At 31.5% G+C, this 26948-nt stretch overlaps 1 protein-coding gene across 1 annotated transcript in view; it reads right to left on the bottom strand.

The window, feature by feature from the left end:
- Gprk1 (G protein-coupled receptor kinase 1) overlaps positions 1 to 26703 on the bottom strand; it is an 83093-nt gene extending 56390 nt beyond the window's left edge. Inside the window, exons 1-4 of the mRNA XM_088238750.1 lie at positions 26631 to 26703; positions 23224 to 23285; positions 23079 to 23130; positions 7201 to 7398 (exon numbers count right to left, since the gene is read on the bottom strand). Coding sequence (XP_088094876.1) covers positions 7201 to 7386 — 186 coding nt within the window. The 5' untranslated portion in view covers positions 7387 to 7398; positions 23079 to 23130; positions 23224 to 23285; positions 26631 to 26703. The remainder of the gene's footprint in view (positions 1 to 7200; positions 7399 to 23078; positions 23131 to 23223; positions 23286 to 26630) is intronic.
- Positions 26704 to 26948: the final 245 nt, after the last annotated feature.

Genomic DNA, 26948 nt, shown 5'->3' with positions numbered 1-26948 from the left:
GAAATGAGATTATTCAAAATATACAGCTAATGACAAATCGTCTTTAATTATTGGAGAAGATTGGAACAAAGTGCAAGCAAGATTGGGTGAAATGAGAGTATTCACAATATACAGCTTATGACAAATCGTCTTTAATTATTGGAGAAGATTGGAACAAAGTGCAAGCAAGATTGGGTGAAATGAGATTATTCACAATAAACAGCTAATGACAAATCGTCTTAAATTATTGGAGAAGATTGGAACAAAGTGCAAGCAAGATGGGTGAAATGAGATTATTCAAAATATACAGCTAATGACAAATCGTCTTTAATTATTGGAGAAGATTGGAACAAAGTGCAAGCAAGATTGGGTGAAATGAGATTATTCACAATATACAGCTTATGACAAATCGTCTTTAATTATTGGAGAAGATTGGAACAAAGTGACTGCCCATAGGTAGGCACTGCGTAATGAAATTAAAAGTCAGTTTAGCGTTAACCGCGGCCCATGTTTTTCGCGAATAACCGTGCATTGATAACAATGTTAAATTAAATGTTAAGTTAAATAGGGTATAATTTATAAAATTTAAGAAATTTAGGGTTTTAGATATAAATCGTTATTTAAAGAATTGTTTACTTCAAATCCATAATCATCATCATCATCATTCTCTTCCGCACCTAATTGCGGCGTATCTTGATCATTTTTATAAAGGTAAGATATCTTCTTCTTAGTGGTGGGGGTCAGTGCTATGCAAGGTCCTGATGTCATTGAGACCTGTGAAGATCTATTGTGACGGGTCCCCGTGAATAGTTCTCGCCCTCCAAGCCCAGGTCTATAAAGAGCCTGGCTACTGTGTGGAAGGCGAGAGTTTACATCTTGATAAATCTCCCCCTCCAAGCCCAGATCCGTAAAGCATCGGGCTATTAGGAAGGGGGCGAGCTCTTTGACATCCTCAGGTTTAACCAGTTGTCCCCAGAGGATGAGGCGTATTTTATGATGTAAAGCATCACATTCACATAGAATGTGTATAAGTGTTTGTTTCCTCATCTAAACTGCAGAACCTACATCTAGAAGTTTCGGAAAGGTTTATTCTAGCAAGGGGTTTGTTCAATCTGCAGTGCCCTGAAAGAGCTCTAGTGATAACCCTCACTTGATTTCGGCTAAACTTTATTAGGTCAAAAGCAAAACTTTGCGAGTACCCTTTTATCAGTTCCTTCGCATGGTGCTGACCAGGTACTTTTTGTCAGAGCATTACACTCTGCTTGCTAGCTTATGACCTAAGTTCATTAAGAGGAGCACATTTAGGCAACCCAGGCTGTCTCAGCTCCCAGCCTTGCCAGTTCATCAGCTGCCTCGTCACCGTCGTTGTTTGAGTGTCCAGGTACCCAAATTGATGTCACACTGTTACACTCACCGACACAGTAGCGCCCGTAGGCACTCTGAGGTTAATTTAGAATTGATCTCGACAGAGTTCAGTGCTTTTAGAGCAGCCTGGCTGTCTAAGAGAATATAAATTCATTTGTTTTTGTATTGTGTGCGCAAATTCTCATGTGCGCAGGCATAGATGGCATAGAGTTCCGTTTGGAAGACAGTGGGATAGAGCCCTAGGCTAATGGAGAACCTTTTCGCGGGTCTAACTCTGTGTATCCCAGCACCTGCTTGTCCGTCTTTCTTGGAGCCATCGGTGTACCACACAATGTCTCCTTCCCTGTAGGGTAGAAGGCTGTCGTGCATTCATTGTTCCCTATCAGGTATAAGTACCATACAATGCTTTTGAAAGTTAAATTCCATAGGTAACAATAAAATGAAACATGGCTTAAACTGATGTTTGCTGTATGAACCGCTGACTCGCGGGCATTCTACGACATCGTTAAAAATAATTGGATTAGTTTGAAGTGTGAAGGAACGCCGAACAGCTTGTTTTTGTTTCCGACAGTTAAAAGTCCATCATCATCATCATCATTCCCTTTCCGCATCTAATGGTGCATTGGTACACCAATCGCGGCGTATCTTGATCATTTTTATTACATGAGGGTAAGATGATCAGTCTTGCACTTCAGTTACCAGTTCAGGGACTGTAAAATATTCTACTGTGAAAACACCCTATTAAATAAATATTTCACATCAACCATGTCGGGAATCGAACCCGAGACCTCTTGCATGGTAGCCTTACGAGCTAACCATTACACCACGAGGCCGACAAAATCCATAAAGACAATATAAATAGTAGTGTTTCTACGTAACAAATCGTAAGTACGCTACCTAGAACAACTAGACAGAACTAAAAACAACTTCAACACAACATCATTATACTTACAGAGGAATATTCGGACCATAAGACGCACCCTAATTTTCGTGGTAAAAAAATGCGTCTTATAGTCAGAAAAATACGGTAGTTTCAGTCTTTAGATTTTTTGGACAAAAAATCGAATTACTTTATTAAAACAATAATTTATTGATTTTTTAAAAGAATGAACATTTAAAATACAATATTTACCAAAGGTTAGAGAAAACTCACCAAGCCAATTAATACAACTTGAGGTGGAAATCTTTTTCGAAAACATGTAATTAGTAAAAAAACATAAAATAATTACACTACTAATTGAAAATCAATGAAACCACACATTTAAATGTTCTTTTGCCATATTTACGGAATCAATAAATGGCAATTGTAATAGAATGTAACACTGATACATTTATTACAGGCGCCGCACCGTGGCGCAGTTCGTTAGACGGCTAACTGTGAAACTGGCATCGCTTGTTCGATTCAAGGGATTCGAGTAAGGGTGTATTCTTCATAATTTTCTTTTATTTCCTCTCTCTTTTCCACCTGCTGACAAGCCTCTAAAATAGAAGTTTAGCGGGTTATTTTTTTTTTAATACTCTCTTTTACCGTGATTGGGTTTGGAAGGGCTTGTATCAGATTTGTCAGTTTTTACTTATGCCTAAATCGCAATCGCAACACAGACGGTAACAAAACTGCGTTTACTCACTTGTATAGTCCTGTTATAAATGTCATGGTATTTAGTGTCTATCTTCAGAAATGATGTCATGTGTAGTACGGGATAGTAGATAGTAGTCACGGGTGTCTTCAGACTGGAGAGATTCAAATTACACGCTACCAAGCGCCAGAGTTAGGAACAATGCAATCGCACACGCAAACTTGTACCTATACAGAATACAGATTATAGGGAACTCGTATCCCAAAATCCAACTATCACAAGGTGACGGAGATTTGGCGACTCGAACAGAGATCTGATTAGTGACGACTCTGTGACTAGTTATTCGAGTGCATTTCGTCTCAACAATGTACGGCGATATTTGTTTTTTTAATAAAAATATTATTTAATTTTTATTTCTGGCCATCTAGAACAAGACGGGATTTTGAATGCGGACTTTTCTAGAAAACACTCCGCAATTGTTTTATTAAAGGGGAAACCGCAGAAAATTTATTCAAGAGAAGTTCATGGGCATAATTTTACCTGTCGTTTCACGTCTTACATCTTGTGTTATATTCACTTTTCTTTTTGTCTATAATATCCTTATCAATAATAATTTGTTTTAAAATTATTTATGTCGTTTATGGATATTTGGAGAAAAATTTTAAGTAATTAAATGTAAATGTTTTCACTATTTTAATGTTCAATATATTGATGGCTCGGTTTCATAGAGGGACACCTAAAAAATATAAAATTTGAACTATACTATTCATTATGTATTTTTTTTAAAACACCCCTTTTCAATTCTACAAAGGTATAACCCTTAAGAACTATTGGTTTTCTCCGGTATGACATTTGTTTTCATATGGAAATAAATCAACTTAACAATCTTTTAGCTCCATAACTAATTAAAACATTACGATAATTTGCATACCAAATACAAACCATTCTGTATATACTTCACATAAATATATTCATATTTACTTCACTTAAGGTGATATAAATAATTATTTGTTACAAATCAATTAAGATCTGTCAAAACTTTGGTCAGCCATTACTCAAAACTAGTAATTTCTAGTTATCGACATTATTTTAAAAGATCGAAGATTTCCACCGGTTAAACTAATTGATCATTGGATTTAAAGTTCGTAATTTTATACGATATCTTGTCAAATTAATTTCAACTCAGTAACTTGTAATTTAATTAGTTAAATAAAAAAATAACTTAACAAAAAGACATATCGCGATCATATTATTTATTTGAGAGGTCACTTTATAAAAGTAGTAACTAATTAGACAAGAAAAACGAAGATCAAGTTGTATAATATTATAGAAAGCTGGTTTTGAAGTTGGAGCCTAATTTCTTATTCATTATTAATACATTTTCTACAAATGTATTTCGTATTTTTACGTGTAAATATTATAAAGGAATCAACATTTAGATTCCTTTGAGTTTATCTCTTGGTCTTTTACGTAAATGCATTAAACTCGAACACCAACAATTTGGCCATTGCGCTTTTTGTGAGAAATTAATAAATATTTTTAATATAATTTATCTCTATTCCCGCGGGCATACAATTTGGCAATATTATAAATTCGCAAGTTTGACGTACAAACGTAGATCGGTTCCAAGTGCCAACGGTTTGATGATTATTCAACGTCATGTCAGATTTGTTCTGTTTTGACAGAGAGTGCAAGCAATGTTGGGCGAACATTATAAATAAATCGTCTCTGTCGGCAAGCGAATGTTTATGTACACATAATATAAATGGTGTTTCGCGAATGTTTATATCTAAAACAAATGGTGTTTCGCGAATGAAATGAATACGAGTAGTTTGCATAAAATACATATGTTACATGTTACGGAAAAGCAACCCTTTTAATATCAATGGTTCAACAAATATTTTTGTATGGGATTATTTTATTTCTTTAGTTATATGACGAATCATAGTCTAATATAGTATTTACAAAACAATATTTTTATTTACACTTAATACCATTGTACGTTTACTATTCTAATGCATAATATTTACACTGTTTACGTTACTTTTTAAAAAACTTCGGTAATTTTCAAGTTCTATTTCAATCGAGAAATACAAATTGATTCAACAATCGGTCTTTACTTGTTCAAATAAAATTTTAAAATGAATAAATAACTTATTCATAAGAATTCGACTGTTTCAATTAACCATTTTAAAGTCTAAAAATTTAAAGCGGCCATGATATATCCGAATAATTCATTATTCAGATATATCATGGCCGCTTTAATTTAATTATTTTTTCACTTAGTTTACATTACATTTTAGTATATTGACAAATATTTTTACATTGTGTACATATTATTTAATAAACTTCTTAATAATAATAAAATAAACATTGAGGCATCTCCTCATATATTATGGCTAGTAAATAATACAAAAAATCATAAAAAAGTTATCGTTGCTCTTTTTAACGAAACCAAAAAACTAACAGTAGGAAAAAATGAAGATTAATGTGTGTTTAAACATAATATGCAGAATGGTGAATGTACAAATGTGTAGTGATCACTTAACCCAGCCAATGGCAGACTACAATAATTATTACGTCAACTCACTCCTTGTATATTATGTATTATTAGATTAAATGTAGACCTTTTTAAATTGGCTCTAGTATTGTAACATATTTCTACTTATTGTTGCGTAATAGCTGTAAAAATCCCTAGTAAAATAATTAATAAGCCCTTTAACATCGAGACTTTCATAATGCCCTGTCAAAAATGGTCTTTATCTCTGCTGTAATTTGAACCGGGTTGTGGCCCTGTGGTAGTATTGTGGACTCACAAATTTGAGGCTCAAATCCCACACTACCCCAACTCGATTTCCGTTTTTCCAGCACGAGTTATTTACAACTTTTATGAAACGGTCTGAAAATTTGAATATTTTAGTAAATAATTTAGAAAGTAACAGCTTTTACATATTTAAAAACATGTATCAATTATGTAATTATTTTATGACAATTTTTTTTTATACAAATACCAAAACACTTATAAGCTATTTCGGTGTTATAAGCATTATTTGTATATACGCAGACGAAGAGCCATAGGCTTATTTCAGACGGGTCGTACAAATCTACACGACACAGTAAAATTAGGACGGATTGATTTTTATTGTATTTTTTAAATTTTATTTATTTCTCGAATTGATTGACTTGACCTTTGCCAAAAAGATTTCCGTGTCCGGGAGGAATGAAGAACATAGTTTTATTTGTTAAATATAACCCTGGACGAGTATTTTAACTCGTTGGCTACTCACATGCAAAAATCCTGCGAATTGAAATCAATTGAAGATTAGTGTACTTGTTAGTGCGTCTCCCTGCCACAAAATAAAAATAAAATAATACAATAAATATCGATCCACCCTAAGTAATCTAAGCATGCCGTGTGAATTTGTACGATCCGTCTGAGGCCATAGTCTAAGAACACCTTATTTGATTAAAAAGTATTCGTTTGAGTGAGCACTAGTTCCAAAGGGTTAAATAATAATATTCCGTTCTCTGTGCTCTGTGCTCTGTGTTCCGCCAACTTTGCGGGTTTATATCCGAAATACTTTGACCGATCTCGTAAACGCGCAATATTTTCGAGTGGCTTAGCATTATTCACATCAAACGCTGGAATTTGCTGTCATATTAGTATTTTGTTTTTTTTGTCCGCCACATCGCGTTATCGGCGACACGGTGTACGATTATTTGTTTTAAAATAACCATCGGCGTTATTTCATTGTATGTTTTAGAAAATGCAAAAAAAAATCAACATCCGTTTAAAAAGGCAATGTGAAAAATTCTGAACTGAAAACATGTGCACATTGCGCACAAAGCTGAAAAATCATATCAGGAGGTAAAGACATCAGATAGGTAATCGATTTTTAAAATAAATTAATTTTAATTAGTGTGAATGTATTATTGTTTTATGTTTTTCTTTATATATATCCTTTGTTTTTTTTTCTCATGTACTCGAATTTGAAATTATATAAACTCTTATAATAAACAATAAACAACTACAACAGTGTAAGTCACTCTCCAAGCACGAGAGTTAGTCTCTTTTTTAGAGATTTACAGTAATAACATTTACTAGATGTGTAAAAGTAGATATGTATAGAATTTTTAAAAAACATCTACCTTTTATGAAATTCTAAAAAATAAGAAGGATGGAATTTAAAAAAAATAAATGAATAAAAAAAAACTAAAAACATTAGATATCGGTAACTTTTAAATTTATTTACTAATAATGAGAGCTGTCGGAACTTACCCCCGTGCTGACGAGAGAGAGCATGATCCTCTCGTTGAGGGCGAGCGTCTCCCCCTGCTTCATCTTGATGCGCTTCTTGTCGAGGCACTTCATGGCGTACATCTTGCCCGTGTCAGCCTTCCTACAGCCGTACACCTCCCCGAAGCCGCCGCGCCCGATGATGCGGTGTACGCTGAAGTCGTTCATCGTCAGCTGGTACTTAAAAATGGTGAGCGTTAGATTGGTGACAAAATAAATTGAGCAATACATACATAGGACATTTAAAATAGTACACAGTGGTCATCGTTTCCCTATCCGCACCCAGTGGTGTAATACAATGCGTCAAATGCTCTATCATTTGTTAGGTGAAGAAAATGCAAGATCTGGAAGCTGGCAGTTTTAGGTGACAGTGAAATATTGCGGTGTAAAACCACATTTAAAAAAAAAATTCGTTGACTCGGAATTAAATCCGGAACACCAAGCATGGTAAACGGATGCAACCACCATTACAATGCATTGCCTCGATTATGAACGCTATCTTCATCTGTATATATCGAGACGGTATACTTAACTTCTGTACTATCTATATCTTACCTCGGTATGTTCTACCTACTTGTCATATCGACATCATATGATCGAAACAAGCCAATGGAATGACTGCAAACAGTTAGTCCGCGTTCCTTACGTCATTAACATTTAAAATAGTTCTCATTTATATTTTAAATAGGCTTCTGTAATAAAAAGTGCTCACTTCAAAGCGATTATAAACTCCAATAAATCCCAATTCAAGCAATAAATGCTCGCTTGAACATGAATTTAACATGACTTTTGGAAATCACCTAGACGGTACACTTAACAATCGTCTGTATGTATCTACCAATCTGTACCAATCGACTACAAAGCCGGCTCCTATAACGTCTCGATACATACACTCGGAAAGATAGTCAAACAGATGGAAAAAATTTAATAACTTAATTATTTTTTTAGAGTGGTAACATTCTGAGGCATATAATCTGTGTCTGAAGCCTAAATACTCTTATTTGTTAATAGGAGAGAACCTAGCGACATAATTTTCACATCTAGGCGTTTGTTTTATTTAAGTGACAGTTATGTCGGAATTTAATTCGACTTACTTCTTTCTCTCTCATATTTTTAATAGGCTTTTAAGAAAAAAAGTGCCAACCTCAAAACGATTAAAAAATTTAATAAATCTTAATTAAAGGAAAAATTGCTCGGTGGAACAAAATTTTTAACACTTTTAATGCGTAGATAAACGTATCAAAGGGTTCTAGACTAGTCGGTATAAAATGATGTACTTACATCAAAACTTGATGGTGGGGGGTATCGGTACTATACATTTGCAGTTGGTCGGGAGACATTTATCTGCAACTATGACGTCATCTGAAGCTATGTCATTTTAGAGCGTAGATATGTGTAAATTAATTCATATGGATGTACCTACTCAAAACTTGATGGTGGGGGGGGGGGGTTGGTAGTATATCTTTATAATCGCTAGAGAGAATTTATCTTCAACTATACCGTCAAGATATGACGTCTTCATCTTCCCATAATAATCGAGGCCCAGGTGGACTTATACGCACTCTACTTTTTTTTCAGGATTTGTACCTGAAAATAGCGATCGAATCAAAAATACTCGTTCAGGATTCTAATTATGATTCACAGACAGTAAACAGTTAGAAAAACCCAAATGGATTCGTTAATATTAAATTTTTAATATTATCATTTCGATCATGGGCAAAATCAATAATCAAATCAACATAGTCGCCGTGATCTCGGGAGAATTTCTATGTTATCGAAGCCAGATGAAATTAAATGAATAAATTTGAGGGTATTATAACATTGATTTTCAAAAATAAGTTACTGTGGTATCGAAAGATTGGTACTTATAATTAATTAATAGAAAAAATATGGGAAGGATGGAAAAAAAATAAAAGATGGGAATACACTCCTTATTCTACCACTATGCCTAGATGTAACTTTATACCAGGTTTATTAGTAAGGCGCTAAGAATTAAATCAATCGCCACAAGGATTTTAAATATCAATTTCGAAGTATGGGTGGGAACAGGACGTGCGGATTAAAGAAATATTTTTTTCAAAGGCGCTTTGAATGAATTATGTACGTTGCTTTGGTTGATTCAAAGAGTGTTTATTTTTTATAGCATTCCAAATTTCCAGTCTATAATACACAACTGTAAAAAAACAAACCTAAAATTCATCTTATTTCGGGAAATTCATATTCAAAATTTCATGAGTTTATAAGATAATATTGGAATAATGTGAGAAAAAAGACTTGCATTAAAACAATCAAAACAAAGTTTACATAATCAAGTCTTAGGCTAAAAATACAAACTTATCAACATATTACAACATAAATAGAAAACGTTTAATAAAAGAAAAAATGGAACTCTAGGCGTTTACAGGGTTTATAACCTGTCATTGGCTAAAAATAGACACTTTACAATATGTAAGATATACCATTCTGCCAATGTTTCAACATCCATATTTCTCGAAAAATGTTTTCAGGCGTAGCCTATTAGGTGAAATAATTCAATTAAATAAATCTCTTATCAATATAGGTTTCAGCTCATTAACTTTACAAAAAACAACAGATTGAAGAATTAAAGAAATGTGGACATTAATTCATAAGTACAATGGGAATGTTACATAGTGTGTAAAATGGCCGCTAAAACCAGCCAATGACATGTCATACGCCATGTGAATGGCTAGAGTTCCACATTTTCTTCTCTAAATGGTCTTTACCTCTGTTTTAATACGTTGATCTTAATAACTTCCCAGGGGATAAATTCCAGTCTTTGTCTAGAAATATTTGGACAAACCCAAAATATTATATAAACTAACGTATTTTGAGCGCGGTAAGACGCATCGGACCATAAGAGGCACCTTAATTTTTGGTTGAATTTTTAGAGCAAAAAAGTACGTCTTATGGTCCGAAAAAAACGGTAATACAAATCGACTAAAGTTATATTGTTGTCTTAGACGATAATGAAAATATTCCTTAGTGGTTAACACAAGAGTCACATAACAGTATTCGTTCGTATGTAGCAGAAAAGCTTAATACGAATGTTATTGCATCAGAGTGGGATAGATATATGGGATACGAACGAACTAACGAAACAATGACATGACAGGCTAAGGGATCTGAAACGTAAGCAAATGAAAATCCGTAATGCATTTATTACAAAGAATGAAAAATGAGGTAATCTTAAGGAATATCATTGAAATATCAACTGAAATGTATAAAATAAAATGAAAATGTACTTCAGGTAGAATATACCCTTTTACTGTAACTTATAAAGTAGCAACTACTTGTAGGCGGTAGTCACCCATTCCGTGAGATTATTTATGTTACAAGATATACATATATTATAATATGTCCCGGGGATGGGCCGGCAGGACCCTTATCTTTTCAACTTTTATGCTAACTCAAGAGAGTACCACCCCTCGGGGATGCTCAGTGTTACCAACCTCCATCAAGTAAAATTTCAGACAAAGAAGAAAAAAAATGGTAGGTCTGGGGAAAATCGGTAGTTCGCCGTTGAGCGTTATTTTAAAAAGTGCAGACTTTTTTTGAATTACGCCTTTTTTGGTCTACGTTTTTCTTAACTCTTTTATTTTTTTATTATAAAAGAGTTAAGAAAAAGGCTGTAGTCTGATGACAAGTAAGGGAATCTGAATTTGTAATTTTAAAACAAATAGATAAGAAAAATTGCACAAAATGAGTCACTATTGCGTTTTTTTTTTAAACATTTTTTTTATAAACCGTCATCTTCAAATAAACGCATTTTTTTACTTAAATATGTACTCTGTCTATTTCTGAGTATCAATATACCTAAGTTTAATAAATAAAGTTTTTCTACTGACATTTCTTGCTTGAACTGCATCTAATTTTATTTAAAAATTTTACCAGTGACCGGGTTTCATCGTGACCGACATCGTCAGACTAACGGGAGACTAATCAAATTTCTACGTTATATAAAAGTGCAAGCAGGGGTTGTAAATTATGATTCTATATAATTATGCGAACGAGAATAATTAAAAGAATTTAGGTAAGACTGGTCGGTTGACTAGTAATCGGTTAACATAATTTAATAATATTTTTTTTAAGAATGAATTACTGATATGTTCTCTAAAAATAGTTGGTAACCTTTTTTTTTAACTCATTTATGATTTTTGGTCTTAGTTAGTCGGATATTATCATATTGACTTTGTTCTTCCCGGCAATTATGATAGATTTTATGGTTGTTCCAAGATGTTTCCTCAGAAGCTTGGAGGTAAAGATTTTCCTCAAGTCTTGGTAAAAATTTGAGAAATGTGCATGTCGGGCAGAAAATAACACGACCTTTTAAAGTTGCATTTAATACTTAGGTGTATTGCTGATACTGGTTAAAAACGAGAAAAAATTACCTTGACACGGGCTTACTGAGGTGCAGTTACACCACAAAAAGTAAAATAATTACTGCATTTTTTTTGTGCAATTTGCCATGAGTGAAGCAAGTAGTAATTACAAAACGAGTTTTTGAATAGGTATTCAACTACTTCAATAACTTATTCAAGAAAATTAGTTTAAAAAATTCCCTCAAATACGATTTTCTGTAGAGCCGGTAACGTTGGTAACACTGAAGCTACTACCCGTTCTCAAGATGTCTTCCAACTCTCTATCGCTAGGAGTCCGTTTCTCATTGCTACGCAGATTAGAGGATATTTTACACAAATGCTAATTTCATTAAAAGAACACACAGTACAATTATTAAACTATAAATAAGTGAAGATACTGTGGGTATTCCATTTAGCCAGACTTAGTATTTATCGTACATTGGCCCGGGGAACTCATTTACAATTCAAAACTCCCCAAAGTATACAGAGACAATCGTGGAAGAAATTAAAATCGAATTAAAGGGCTAATTTAATTCAATCATCTAATTATAAAATATTTAATAAACTTAAAGAAATAAGTAGAAAACTGAAATAAGATTGCAAACTTTCTGTACGTTAATTAAGGTGAATTTACTTTAAGGGTAGTCACGAAAATTAACTTGGTTTGTCAAGTATTTTCGTTCTAAAGTAATCATGCTCTCAATCAAAACTGAGGTTATTTATGCTTAAACCAAATATAATTTACTATATTATTCAGTGAGCGGCACATGTATAATACAAATCATTTATATTTTTATTTAGAAATGTAAGTGGGTTTAAGGTACAAACAATAAATAAGGTTAAAGATAAAAAAATAGTTTGATATAGGTCGTTCCCCGAATTACAAATTACTTCGGAGAACGAACGTTAAATTGTGTTATTCCAAGGTTGTTCAAAATCTCCCGAAAACTATTCTTAACACGGAAAATCTTCAAACGAAAAAATACCTACTCAGTACTTTATAGTAACTGTTAAAAAAATAACTAATAAATGTATATTATATCTACATATATGTATATATGTAAGTGTATAAAATTAACCGGTCTTAAAAAAATTGTGTCCTACCGAAGTCTCTAACTTAGGGGGCCTTACTTCCAGTGGGTAATTAATTTATTATAATACATGTTACTAAAAATACCGAATAAACGCTGTTTTTCAGCGCTTAAACTAAAACGAAAAATAATTATTTGTACATAACGTGCCCCGACTGACTCAATATCAATTTGTCCCGTGATACATATTTATTTATGATTTGTTAAAATATGCAACTTCTTAAGTTTGTGATGACATGTTAAAATGTGGTATTCCTTCTGCTTTCCGTCCATACTTTTACTTTTATTTGCTTTTTATACATCTTGATATTTTTTTTATTACGTATTTTTGTATTATTTAATTTAGTACTCGATCTTATTTGGCATATTATTTATTACTCCTATTTCTTACTACAGTGTAGAGTAAGTTTATAGAAACCATATCTCAATTATCATTTCAATTATGTTTTTATATATATATTCTATTTCTATTGATTTCAATGATACTATTATTTAGTTTTTTTTCCAATAATACAATATTTTACTATTATAATTTTATTTTGTTGATTTCAATGATACTGTTATTTTGTATATTTGATTACGTATGAATCTAAATTTATATAATTTACATTTTAATCTTCATCCGATTCTCTTTTTTTAATTGTATTCTTTGGAATTTTATGATTTATAACTTATACCTTTTTTTCTGGATTGTTATTATGACGCATCACATGTCATTATTTTTTAATCTAATTAAATTTACTAAGTATTTTTTATTGTTAATTATTATGCCTTGACACGGGCACAGCCTAAAAAGCCTTAATATGTTCACTTATATTTAAACAAGTGTAACTTTAAATAAATAAAGTATTTTTCAATATAATTATTAATATGATAATATGATTGCTATCAAAAAAACTCGTGTCCGCTGGCCTTTCTAAATAAATAAAAATATATTAATTATGGTATAAAACATCATAATTTATTGTCAAATATATACAAAAGTAACTTTAAACGACTATAAAGTAACAAAATGATATTGAAATTATGCTGGCCTTTAAACTTCTGAAGGGGTTAATTTACAATCCCAACATTTTAGAGCGCATAAAATTATATGTGGTGAGCAACTATTTAAGAGCTAGGCAACACAGAAAATTTATTCCGCCAGAATGCAGGATAAAAAAGTATGTTGAACAGCCTACCGAGAGAGGTAGATCTTTCCCATTCTGGGATTACTAGTTGTAGCCTCTTCCTCTCTAACTATGTATCAAAATGTGTATTAGTAATTTATTCGTCTTAGTTTACTATTGTTTTTATGGAACTTACTAATCTATTGTGCTTTTTTTTACCATGTTTTTGTAAAAACCTAATTTTATAGTTTATGTACATTGTAATTCGCAGGAGTGCTGTATTGTACATTTAAATAAATAAAGAAAATCTAATCTGCGAGTCCGCGACACTAACCACAGGACCACAACCCGATTAAGTAGTTAACTTTTGTGTTTATATTGATTTGTTAGACTAATATTGGTAGGTGATTACTACTACTCAGTGGCAAGCCGTAATTTATTTCATAGGTAATCTACAAAAAATGTTCATTAATTTATACCTATGTACATTTCAGTACGAAATATAATTATAAATGACCATTTGTTTCTGTGGTTCTGTGAAAATCAACTCAAACAATAATTATTACTAACCACGCGGTATACGTAGCTTTATTCTACATTTTTTTAATACAATACTTGTATAAAAGTATATTAGCAAATACCACAATAACATTTAGCAGTAACTGTCAACACTGAGCACTGGCCGATTCCTTTTAAAATGAATAATCCCAAAAACGGCCACTGCAAACGCAGCATGTCCTATGTGATACATAATATGTCAACGGTATCCTATCAAAGAAAAATAGTATTTCGGAAATAATGTTCGAAATACTAGTTTCTACATAGAGAATCTTAAAAGAATATTTGTAATCTACAAGCTTGTTTAAGGACTAAAAACTGAATTGGGTTAAAAATGTAAAATATAGTGTTCCTTACGGAGTAATAAGCTGAGGTAATCGGCTAGTTTCATTGTTCACTGAGAACGAACCGGGCGCTGGGCGCTGGGCGCTCTTCATACATATTTTTTTGTAGGAAGATATAAACGGTGGTGGTGATTTATATTAAATAACAATAATGTATTTTTTCCCATAAAATTATTTACTATAAAGCATTGTTATCGAAAGTCAAATATAATGGTAAGCTGGGCATAATCGCTTAATTTGATGATTCGCCCCTGCTGCTACCATTACTTGATTACGTCATCAAAATATGCGAATCAGCAAACAATATTATTATTGTCAAGGTCAGAGAAAATAAATAAAAAGGGTAGTCTAAATATAAAGCTAACAAAAAAACATATATGTAAACAAAACTAAATGAATTACACACCTGTCCTTTTATAAGCAAAATTGGTACCGGTTACCTTAATTTATAGAGGAAAACATTATCATAATACCGGCGGCCTTCGCTGTGTAGTGGTTAAGACTCTTGGCTCACACATGGAAGGTTCTGGGTTTGACTCCAGATGAGAACACAAAAATTTAATGTGAAATTGGGCTCCAGGGCCGGTTCTGTTACAAAAAAAAAATAACAATAATAAAATACAATTCCTCTGATATTTTATTAGGCATTTTATATTTATCTATTGTTATTTTGTTATGGGTTTCAATGTTTGTGTTTTTTTTTTGTAATTTCATTATTTGCCGTTTTGGTATACATATTTGTATTTTTTGTTAATTTTTTTTCATATACACGAGTGTTTTGTATTTTGTTTTAAGGATTTTTTTGTACCACAACAGGCCAGGAGGCCCAATTACAGTGATGAATTACAGCACAAAACACCCAGGCTTGAAAAAAATCACATTTGTTTTTTGTATTCTCACCGGGAATTGAACCCGGAACCTTCCATGTATGAGTCAAGAATTTTAACTACTACACCACAAAGGCCAGCTTTTATATTTTGTTAAAGGCATAAGCCATTGAATAAATAAAAACGTTCCTAGTTTACAAAAAAGAGTAAGATTAAAAAAAAATATATACCTGCATATAAAAATACTACCTGCATAGAATGAAAGCAGAATTTCGAAATTGGAGGAACTAATTTTCCCCGCTTGACAGACTCGGAATTCAATGTAGCTCAAGTGTCACGCAACCTTAGCGGAAGTCTTTATATACAAATGTCTCCACTTGTCATTTTTTGAGAAAAATGATACTTACACATGCCGAAAACCGAGTTTCCTAAATAAAAAACAAAATTGCTTCATACTATTCAGATAATTGGTGTATACACTGAAACCTCGTTTTACACAGTTTCTAAATAAAACGGTAAAATACATATATTTTTTTAAAAATAAATATGACTGTGTAATATAATTATACAACTCCGGGACAGGAAAATAAAAAATGATCATATAAGCGCAATCCGCATAAGAAAAGGTCTTAAAACTGGTGACTTAGGATTGGTAGGTGATGGAAACGTTTATCTTAACCATCATTTAACTAAACGAAATTAAGATCTCCATAAAAAAAACAAGGGAACTTGCTAAAGTGAAAGATCATAAATACGTATGGATCAAAGATTGCATCCCCGCCTATTCTAATAAAAGCAGAATCGGACCTTAATAAAATGTTGCAGTGACTATATGTCAAAGTTCTCTCTCTGTACTTTTATTTCTATTGTGTTTTTGTACAATTATTTCACACCTTATAATATACTCAATATCACTATACAATCATTTATACACAATCTCACACAAATACACACAAACACACCCCTACACTTACTAACATACAAATTCGAACCACGGACCTTTGGTCCGTTAGTCCGAGACAGGACCACAACCCGATTTGTAATATATATCTGAATAAACTAAAAATAAAATATACTGAAAGAGATCAGTTTGTATTTTCCCCTATAGTTATACTGCAACAAGATCTAACGCATCAAGAAGCCGTAGAAATGGAAGTCAGAATTCACTCATTAATAGGGCAATTTGCTTGCTGAATACGGCTTCTGCGGATAATATCGATCAATTTTCCTGTACATATCGGCAGTTTAGCAACTATCCGCTTGCTATTCATTAACTTCAAACTTATATTTACAGTATTTTCTGATGAATCAAAATTTTATTTGATTGGTCCAGACGGTTTGCAGAAAGTTCGCCGCCGAGCTGGAGAACGATATAGTGACGAATGTCTTGCACCCACAGTTAAACATTGGCGTGGGGATGCATCACAAAATTAGGTGTTGGTAATTTAATAATGATGGAAGAATCAGTGAATGCTAAAAAAATATAATGAAATAATTTTAGAGGGTGTTGTGCCAAAAATTAAGAACATAACTGAAGACATTGGTGACCCTGAATTTCAGGATGATTCTGCGCCTTGCAATCGAGCTCGTTCTGTGAGTGTGCAATTTTTTGAAATGCCTATTGATGGTTTACCTTATTGCATTTTTCGACTAATTTTGGTGTTTTTCTTCATCAGGTATCGCGGCTCAAAGAATCATTGGGAATTAATTCCCTTACATGGCTAGGAAATAGCCCAGATTTGAACATAATAGAAAATCTATGGGCCGTAATGGGAAAAAAATTAGGAAGAAATCTCCGAAAACGGTGCTGGAGTTAAGAAATGTAATAGAACAAATATGGTATAAAAAAATATCAAAGAATTTTTTAGTACGCTGTACAAATCCATGCTAAGACTAATAAATAGTGTGATAAAGGCCAAAGGCGGACATACAAAATATTAATATGGTTCTAATTAAAAAATACATATTTTTTAAAGATGCTTTAGGGTGTTTTATTTACTAAATAAATGTTTTTAAAATTCAATATACACTTACACACTTCCGGTCAAACGATAAGGAGAGGTCTCAGCAAAATATCCGTACGAGGTTTTCCCAGAGCATGAATTATGTCATACCCAAAACCCGTACAACTTTTGCTCCGAGACATCTCTCATTTATCGCACCGAGAGTGTTTAATATTTTGGGAAAGCGTATTAAGCTCTCAAGGACAAAAACTATTTTCAAGAAAGTAGTTAAGGACTGGATTTTCGTTAGTGGGAGGAATTTGAGTAGGAAACTCCTCGATGATTTTCCGAAGGTTTGAGTTTACTGTTTACCATATTGATGTGCCGTGTATGTATATGTATTTAAAAAAATAAAAATAATAATTTTTCTGATCCTATATTTGTGGTGATATACTCATGCGTCTGTGTCAACTAATTGCTCGTCCCATTTCAACACAAGACTTTTAGTCCCATGGAGTTGGGACTTATGTCTCAAATAATGAACAATAACTATGTACGTAAATAAATAAAAAAAATAAAGAATTCAGTTTAAAGCATAACAATTAAAGAAGTTTTTTTTTTTTACGTTTTTTGTCTGGAATAGGAAAACTCTCAATTTTTTTTAAATGTCAAAATTAGTGTTTCATTGATGTAAAGTATACATATAGGTATACGTATAAGCATAAAAATTGAAAAATTGTTAGAATAGAACGGAAAAAATAAATAAATATCTAAGTTCTATTTTTTACGGGTTTGGCTGTTTATGTTGCCGGGGTGTATATTGTATATACGTTACGTACATTACTAAATATAAATCTAAATTCATACAAACAAAAATAATTAAAAGTCAATAAAATTAAATATAAATAAAAATAACACGTAGGTATACATAATAATATCTTGAGTGCTTGTTAAAAAAGTAAGAGAATTTTGTAACGGAAAACTCCCTCAGAGACGTGAACAATATCCAATGTCCAAAGTAATATTGTTCAACATAAAGGTAGTCCTTCCAGCAGGCATAACCATTGGCAGGTTGGTCATTCTATTAACATAAAAGCTAACGCTCCGCATAATTTCAGGGTTGTCGACAGTACCGCGGAACAATCAAAAGAAATGCGAAGTTAGATACACATTCTTCCGGTCGTTAAACTGTTGCAACCAAGCATACCCTGGAGAAATTCACTGGGGTAAATTCAAACGTGCGAGCCTACAAGAGCAAAAATTGTACGTTTACTTGGTTCACCGACATGCACTAACACATTTATATAGTTTTTCAAACATACACTATACAGTGCTTTCGAATGGTTAATTATTATAATACTTAATTCGGTGAAACAACTTATCATACAAATTACATTTGCGTTAGTAGGCATACTAAAAGATTTTATTAAAAAAGGTCACTCAAGCACACTTTAGCAAAGTTTATCAAAGATTTGAATGAACTGAACACAAGAATAAAACGTTTTGAAAAGTATAAAATATTTTAAAGAAATTTTAATTATGTTACAATTAAATATTTTTTATGCAGTGTTAAATTATCTTTATGAAAAAAACAGTTGACTAGTCAATAGATCCTAATAATATAATTTAATAATTTGTACACATTAACAGATTGAAACAAGCCAAGATTACACATAAACACTGCATTAAAAATTAATGTTGACATTAATAATCAACATTTTTAAGTATATTAAAATTAAAAATTCTCTATTTTCCATTTATTCAAAGAAAACAACGAAAAAAAAATATATTTACAAATTAATTAAAACTATTGGCCAATTATAGTTTTCCGTATATTATTCAAAATATTGCTAAAAAAACATACTGTTTGTGCCACTACGTATCACTCTACTAGCAAAAATAAATATTATAAGAATAATGAAATTAAAATGAAATATACGAAAAGGAAAAGGTTTTTGGTCTTAAAAAATCTTATCGCCAATGGAGTCACACGGAGTAACCTCGGGGCCGCGATCACAATCGGAAGTTAAGGACATCGTACCTTCACAATAACGTCATAGTTGAAGATGAAATTTCCCGAGCGATTACGAAAATACACTACCGACGCTCTATCTTCAAGTTTTAGGGTAATACATCGATATGTACCTAGGGGAAACGTTTGCCACGGTACAAAATCTACGCACTTAAATGACATACCTTTATTATGACGTCATAGTTGACTATAAATTAGCGAGCATTTTTTGCTTTATTTGGGATTTATTTTAATTTATAATCGCTTTTTTTTTTTTTTTTTTTTTTTTTTTTTTATATATTTGGACCCCTGTATTTAGTAGCCTTACGTGTCATGTACAAGGCTAAGGTACTCGGAAAAAAAAGTTTTTGTTTGTCTTGGAAATGGGATGTTCGACCACTGATTTTGGTTTATTACCTTTATGAGTCCAATCACCATTGTTGCAAAGTTCAAGAACAATGGCGCATGATAACTACTTTTTACTACAGTGTGGATATCTGTTAAGGATATTCCATCTTTCCTGCATTCTGCTTCAAGATTATGGCGTTGCAAACTGAAAAATGGGCACTGAAATAACAGATGTTCTATACTCTGTGAAGAAATATCATCGCATGGACAATAGTCATCATTCCTTAATTTAAACCTATATAGATAACTTCTCATAGCTCCGTGTCCGGTAAAAATTTGGGTCGTTTCGAAAGTACTTTGGTGATGATGACGGAAGTTTGCTGCATCAGCCAGCGTTGGGAAAAACATTTTAGTGATTTTACCTGCAGAAGAAGCGCGGTAATGATCCTCCCAACGCTGCTGCGTATTTTGTTTTATACAGCGTTTGGCAAAGCTAAGGGGAAATTCTGAGAAGAAAGGTGCCGTTCTTTTACAAGTTGCGGATCTTGCTCGTTCATCCGCTCTCTCATTTCCTACGATACCAGCATGTCCTCTTATCCAGCATATTTGAATGTTCATCCCTCTTATTTTTAGATGCTTTATTTTACTCTGAATATCTACAATGAATGGATTTACCGACCGAGTATCTGTTATAGCTTGAACGCCCGAACGACAATCTGATAATATTTTTGCAATAACCCATCTCTCTGGTGGTTTCTTTAATAACCATTCGAGAGCTTCTCGTATTGCGAGTAGTTCAGCCTGGAAAACTGAGCAGAAATTATCTAATTTAAATGTTCTGCCTGGTAATTCTTTATCACTCTCAAAAGGAACGAATGCCGCTCCCACTTTTCCGTCGAGCAGGCTACCATCCGTAAAGATTCTAATTTCGTTGGGAGCATAAGGAGGTATATCTTTGTCGAGTAAAAGAATATTTTCGGGAATTCTTTCGCACGGGTGAGGTAAATCGAAATAGTTTGCAGTTCCTTGATACTTGCGATCATCTGGAATGGAACACAGCTTACCAAATTTCTTAACATTATAAATGTCCTTCCTTTCTTGAATTTTAAGGTCTAACGGTGTAAATCCTGTTAGAGCTTGAGCAGAGATGAGTGAAATGGTTCTGTATCCTCTACAAGATCTTATGGCAAATTGTCTTTGTAAGCTGTCAAGTTTGTTCTTATTGCAAATTATTTAATAAATTATAATCGCTTTGAAATTGCCACTAAATTATCACAGAAGCCTATTTAAAATAAAGAAGATAATTACATAAATTTTACATTTAGAAAGGAACGCGGAGTAAATTTTCGGCATCACTTATTGGTTGAATTCGACCATATGACGTCGAGATGATAAGTCGGTAGAGCACACCGAGGTAGATAGAGATAGTACAGAAGTTAAATATACCGTCTCGGTATATACCGATGATGATAGCGTTGGTAATTGCCGCTAGGGCCGCGATTACAAACGATATCTTCATCAATACATGTCGAGACGATATAAAGTTTAAAAAAATATATGTAGGAAAATGTATATAATCAGTGAAAACTACATTTTACTTTGTAGATAAAATAAAAATAAATGATAACTTCCCATTATAAAGAGGGCCCAGTTTATTTTTTTTTAGATCAATACCATATACAATAAGTCAATTTTAGATAAAAATTTAGCCTTTAACGGTATTCAAATTGTCTGTTTAGCCACGATTACTAATCCCCGCAGTTGACTGTACCATACTGTTCTAGATAAAGGATCGTAAGAATTTCCCCGAGTCATATCATTTTTACAAAAACCATTACATTTTGACATAAAACTGGTTATTGGCGCATCCAGAAAAGGACAGAAATAAAACCAAGGTGAAATAATAAATTCGAAAACATCGTAAAAGAAAATACGTTACTTTGCAAGTAAGTAAATATATATACAGAGGGATTTGTTTCAAATACATTATATTGTAATAGGCAATGAGGAAGTTCGGTGTTACGGGATATTAGCTAAAAAATATTTTTTCTTTCGCGCGGTAAAAATTGGAGCATTAAGTTGTACGGCGAAATAAATTATTTCAATAAAAACGAACCACTTTGAACGACATCATTAGTTCTTCCGTATCAACCAATTACAATGTGTTGTGATAGATTTCCAGTTAACGGGAAGCGAATTCACCAATCAGCATATCTCACCGAAGAGAACTTTTGACGTCATACGCGGAGTGATTTCAAAATTAGAAAACTAAAAAAAAATCATAGCGCTGATAATACTTATAGGAATGTCCTACATCGGTGTTGTACTTATTTATTTATTGTAATTTTCTCTTTGAATTTTATAATAGGTACACAAAAGTTACAAATACAAAACACACTTTTACATAAATACAAAAAAATACGATTACCGACATGGTTAAAATGGAATATTATTTAAAAGGATGTCTTTACACTGGAATATTTCATAGGCCCTAGACTGGTACCTAAAGCGTAAGACTGATGACTTACCTTCATGTAACAAAAATTATGCGCTGCGATTGGTGTACCAATGCAGTGCCTTATGAACCATTAGGTGCGGAAAGGGAATGATGATAATGAAAAGAAAATACAGTATATCGTGGGTATACTGGCAAAAAGCTTTAACTCTCAAATTCCTGTTTTAAGAAATCAAGCATTTAAGTTTTGTTCCAATTTTACTCTTTTACATCTTATTTATATATAGTAAGATGTTAAGTGCTCATTTAAGAACATGTTTTTAATTGTTCCGTTTCTTAATTTTGTATTAAGTAAATATTAAGTTACGAGTATTTAAAGCTTTTAGCCTGAATAAAATACCCGGTATACGGCGTAACCTTAAATTTATTTTTAAAACTACAGATATATGAAATTTAATATGACTCGGTGTATTTTGCCAGTTTGTACAGCGTAAAAAACATTACAAAACTGCATCATTAAGTCAAATCCGCATATTTTCGAGTAATGTTTTTTGCCAGTATACCCACGATATTGTTGAGCAGATTTTTTTTTAGAATGTCGTATAACCATTACCATTTTGTTTTACTTTTAAATTAAAAAACAACGAACAATACTAATGTTAACACATTTCATTTTATTACTGTTATAATTATTTTGCAACTGCATAAAACGTACTCTCCGTGTAAAAAGATGCGACAGTGTAATGCATTCAAAATAAAACACCTTGTACATAAGGGACGTAAGTGATAACTCACCTGTATATTTAACTCTAAGTTTTTCCATTGGCAAAATCTCGTGTACTTGTCGCTGCAAAAAAAACATAAATGTTTTTAGTTCTTTGGCTATAAACATTTGGAGGGTAAAGTATTTTTCGGACAAAGGGAAAGGAACGTCACTCACCTTTCTAAAAAATTCTTAAAAGGTTCTCCCCTGAGATGTTGGAATATTTCTTCTATGTAAGGCTGAAAAAAATCAGAAAAACGGATACAATATTGATACCATAAAATTCTTATTTGTTTCTACAGAAATCATATTTTATAGGGTGACAAAAACACAATAAAAAGGTTGTGAATTCGCAATATGAAATTCCAGTTCGACTAATCGTATGTATACGAATATATACGGATTAAGGGTGATTTATATTAACCCTAAACTGCGCGAATATTTTATCTTACACAAAACAAAATTATTTTTTGATTAAAAAACAAGCTCGTTAACAACACATTAAAGTTGTAAAAAAAATAATTTTTTAAACACTTTCTTACATTTTTATTATTTGTTTATTAAAAACATTACACATCCATTAGTTGATTACAGAGATACAGTTTATAGTGACACAAAAGAAACGACCCACGCCTGTGAACCTGCCCCGACTCGCTGGAAAAACCATGTTGAGTCGGGGTTTTATTTTTAATTTTTGTATTGTTTTGAATTTTTTTTTTCGATTTTAACTTTTTCATTTTTTTTTAATTTTTACTTGTTCTTTTACAATTTATGTATGACTTTTTTACATTAAATATAATGTATTATATCTGTTACAAAGCGCAATATGAGTAGAAATGACGTTAGTATTATATGAAAACCTGTGCAACATAAATGTTAATTTGAATTTGAAAAAATAAGAACAAAGCGATTTCAACAAAATACAACAGAACACAATCCTTCTTGCAAAATGGCCAGCTGTCAAAACTTTAAAACGTTTTTATTAAAAAATAAATTATTGTAAGAATGAAATATTACATAAAATGTAATATAAGCAAGAATAAAGAATTATTGATTGATTTGGTGTTTATTTTGTAGAACTTCATATTTAAACTTATAATATAAGAAATCAAACACTGATTTGAGTCTACTGAACATTTTATTTTATTTTTACAAATATAAAACAAAAATTTCATGACAATTGTTATTTTATTTTTATTTTTTATTTATTTTTATTTTATTTTATTATTTATTTATTTATTAATATATTATTATAATTTTTTTATTAATATTTTATTTATTATTATTACTATTTTATTATTATGTTATTATTTTATTTATGTATTATTTATTTATTTATTGTATTATTTACTATATTATTTATTTGCTTTATTATTTTTATTTTATTTTGTTTATTTATAATTGATATTTTTTCCACAGCTTTTTATCTAATTATCGTAAATTATAAAACTATTAAAATTTCATTCATTATCTCACAATACATACATGTATGTCAATAAATACTAACTTTGTTATAAATTTTCCGAAATTCAAATATAAATACCTAAATTTCTCATTACCTATTAAACACTTAGCCTTGCCCTTAACTATTGTTTTTTTCCTCAATTATGTATTATGTATTATATATATTAATTATATTTACTTAAGTACCTTGAATTATATAACTTTATAAGGACATTCAATCCATTCACATTCGTTTGAGAATGCCCAAACAAGGCGAAACAATTGTCACGAAATTTTTGTTTTTATATTTGTAAAAATAAAATTAAGTGTTTAGTATACTCAAATCAGTGTTTGATTTCTTATATTATAAGGAATAAAGTACTTTGGCTTGCTAATTAAGTAGACATATTAAAGCAAACAAATAGAATAACAGTGTTTGAAAATGTAAATTTAACATTGTGGAATAATATGACGAAATTTATTAAATAAAATACTTTGTTGCGAGAACACTTAAACCCATTTTAGAGTACTACTATGTAGTTTCTGGTAGCACAGATATTTCCATCTACAGGTCTGCACTTTTCGAAACTATATATAGTTAAACCTCTACATTCATAACATTGGATAATTCTCACATTTTGATGACAATATTTTTACCCCACATTCGTTAGAATTTGCCGTCAATCCCAACACAAAATGGGAAATACGGTCGATGAATGTAAACGAATTTTACTACTTAAGTCAACCAAAATATAAATGCATGTAAAGATAATGTGATTGACTACTTCGGGAAGGTTTTTCTTAGAGCAGATGAAAAGAGATAACATTGGTGAACTCCATCTTAACGGCTGGACCGATTTTGTTGAATGTTTTTGTGTGCGCTTGATGGATGGTTTAGGTTATAGCACTCTTTTAATTTAATTTTAATTTTGCTTTGGGCAACAGCAAATCACACAATGACGAAACGAAAAGATTGAAGCGTCAAATGTCACTTAGTATATAGATCATCGAAAATTCGAAAATAAAAAATCGTTTGGTGAACTAACTAATAGGTAAGCCAACGTTTGGGCAGGACAACGTCTGTCGGGTCTGCTAGTATAGTATATATATTACCATATTGATGTGCCATATACATATATTTAAAAAAAAAAAAATTGTTTCTGATCCTATATTTGTGATGATATACTCATGTGTCTGTGTCAACTAATTGCTAGTCCCATTTCAACACGGGACTTTTAGTCTCATGGTGTTGGGACTTATGTCTCAAATAATGTGCAATGAACTTACATAAGTACATACATATGTAAATAAATAAAGTACAATAAAGTTAAAGTAATTTAAAAAAAAAACCATTATAAAGAGTTGGAAACAGATTAATTAAATTTCAGTATTTTTTTTCTTATGGGAAAAATTGATTCTATATTCGTCATATTCTACATATATTCGTTAGAGCCCCCAGGAACAGATTAATGACGAATAAAGAGAGTAATTTTCACAAAAATGGCGCTGTATAAATTATCCTACTATGTATGTTCCACCGTAATGCTATAAAATAAATTTAAGTGGTCTCAAAACAAAATATTTTAAATCTAAATTTATTTAATTGATTTGTCATTTTTTAATATAAAATCATATTTAAAAAAATAAAATCAATTCTCATTAAATTTTGTACTCGATGTTTCTACACGTTTTTAACCCTTTTTCTTGGAAATGTATCCTATAAGATACATATGATATCAATTTTCGTCATAAACTAAAACACGAGTAAAACAGCATTCGGTGAAAACTTTTTTACCATATTTTTCATTTAAAACAATAAACATATTTTAGTTTGGTATTCTGAAGCCTTGAGAATTTTTAACTATCAAATGCGTAAAAAATATTTTTTCGTTCTGCCAAGATAAGGGTGAATATAAAATAATACTTTCTTTGCATTTATTAAAATACAATATATTGTAGTTATTTTTATAAATGATACATACAAACCATGACATAAAATGAGAACCAAGTTATGGTAGTGCAAGGAGTAAACTTGGACCACTGGAGTGATTTTATTATTGATATTTGTGGATAATAATAAAAAAAATATATGGTGAAAGCAGTGAAAAAAGGAACCTGAAGAAAATATAATATTTTCTTACCTCGAATAAATTAACAGGTACCTCATTCTTGAGTAAGTGTTTTTGTACGTGTGCTACGCATTCTTTTGAATAGTCCTGTAAAATAATAATACACACATATTAGTTATTTCATAAAACCAAAATAAAATTTTTGAATAATATAATAGACACATTGTTTAATAAACCAAAGCAGTTTGTTAAGAAAATACATAAAATTTCATATCGCATATCTGATAAAAAAGAGTCGTGACTCAAAAAAATCTGCTTTTTAGTAAATATACAGATTAAATTATTTAAAAAATTATTATAAGCCAAAATTTCTAACCTTTACGATTAACA

Source organism: Micrasema longulum, unplaced genomic scaffold (assembly GCF_059751315.1).
Source record: "Micrasema longulum isolate JH-2025_06_02 unplaced genomic scaffold, ASM5975131v1 h1tg001960l, whole genome shotgun sequence".
Lineage (NCBI taxonomy): Eukaryota > Metazoa > Arthropoda > Insecta > Trichoptera > Brachycentridae > Micrasema > Micrasema longulum.
Note: the sequence above shows the minus strand (reverse complement) of the source record. Positions and strands in the feature narration are given on the sequence as shown.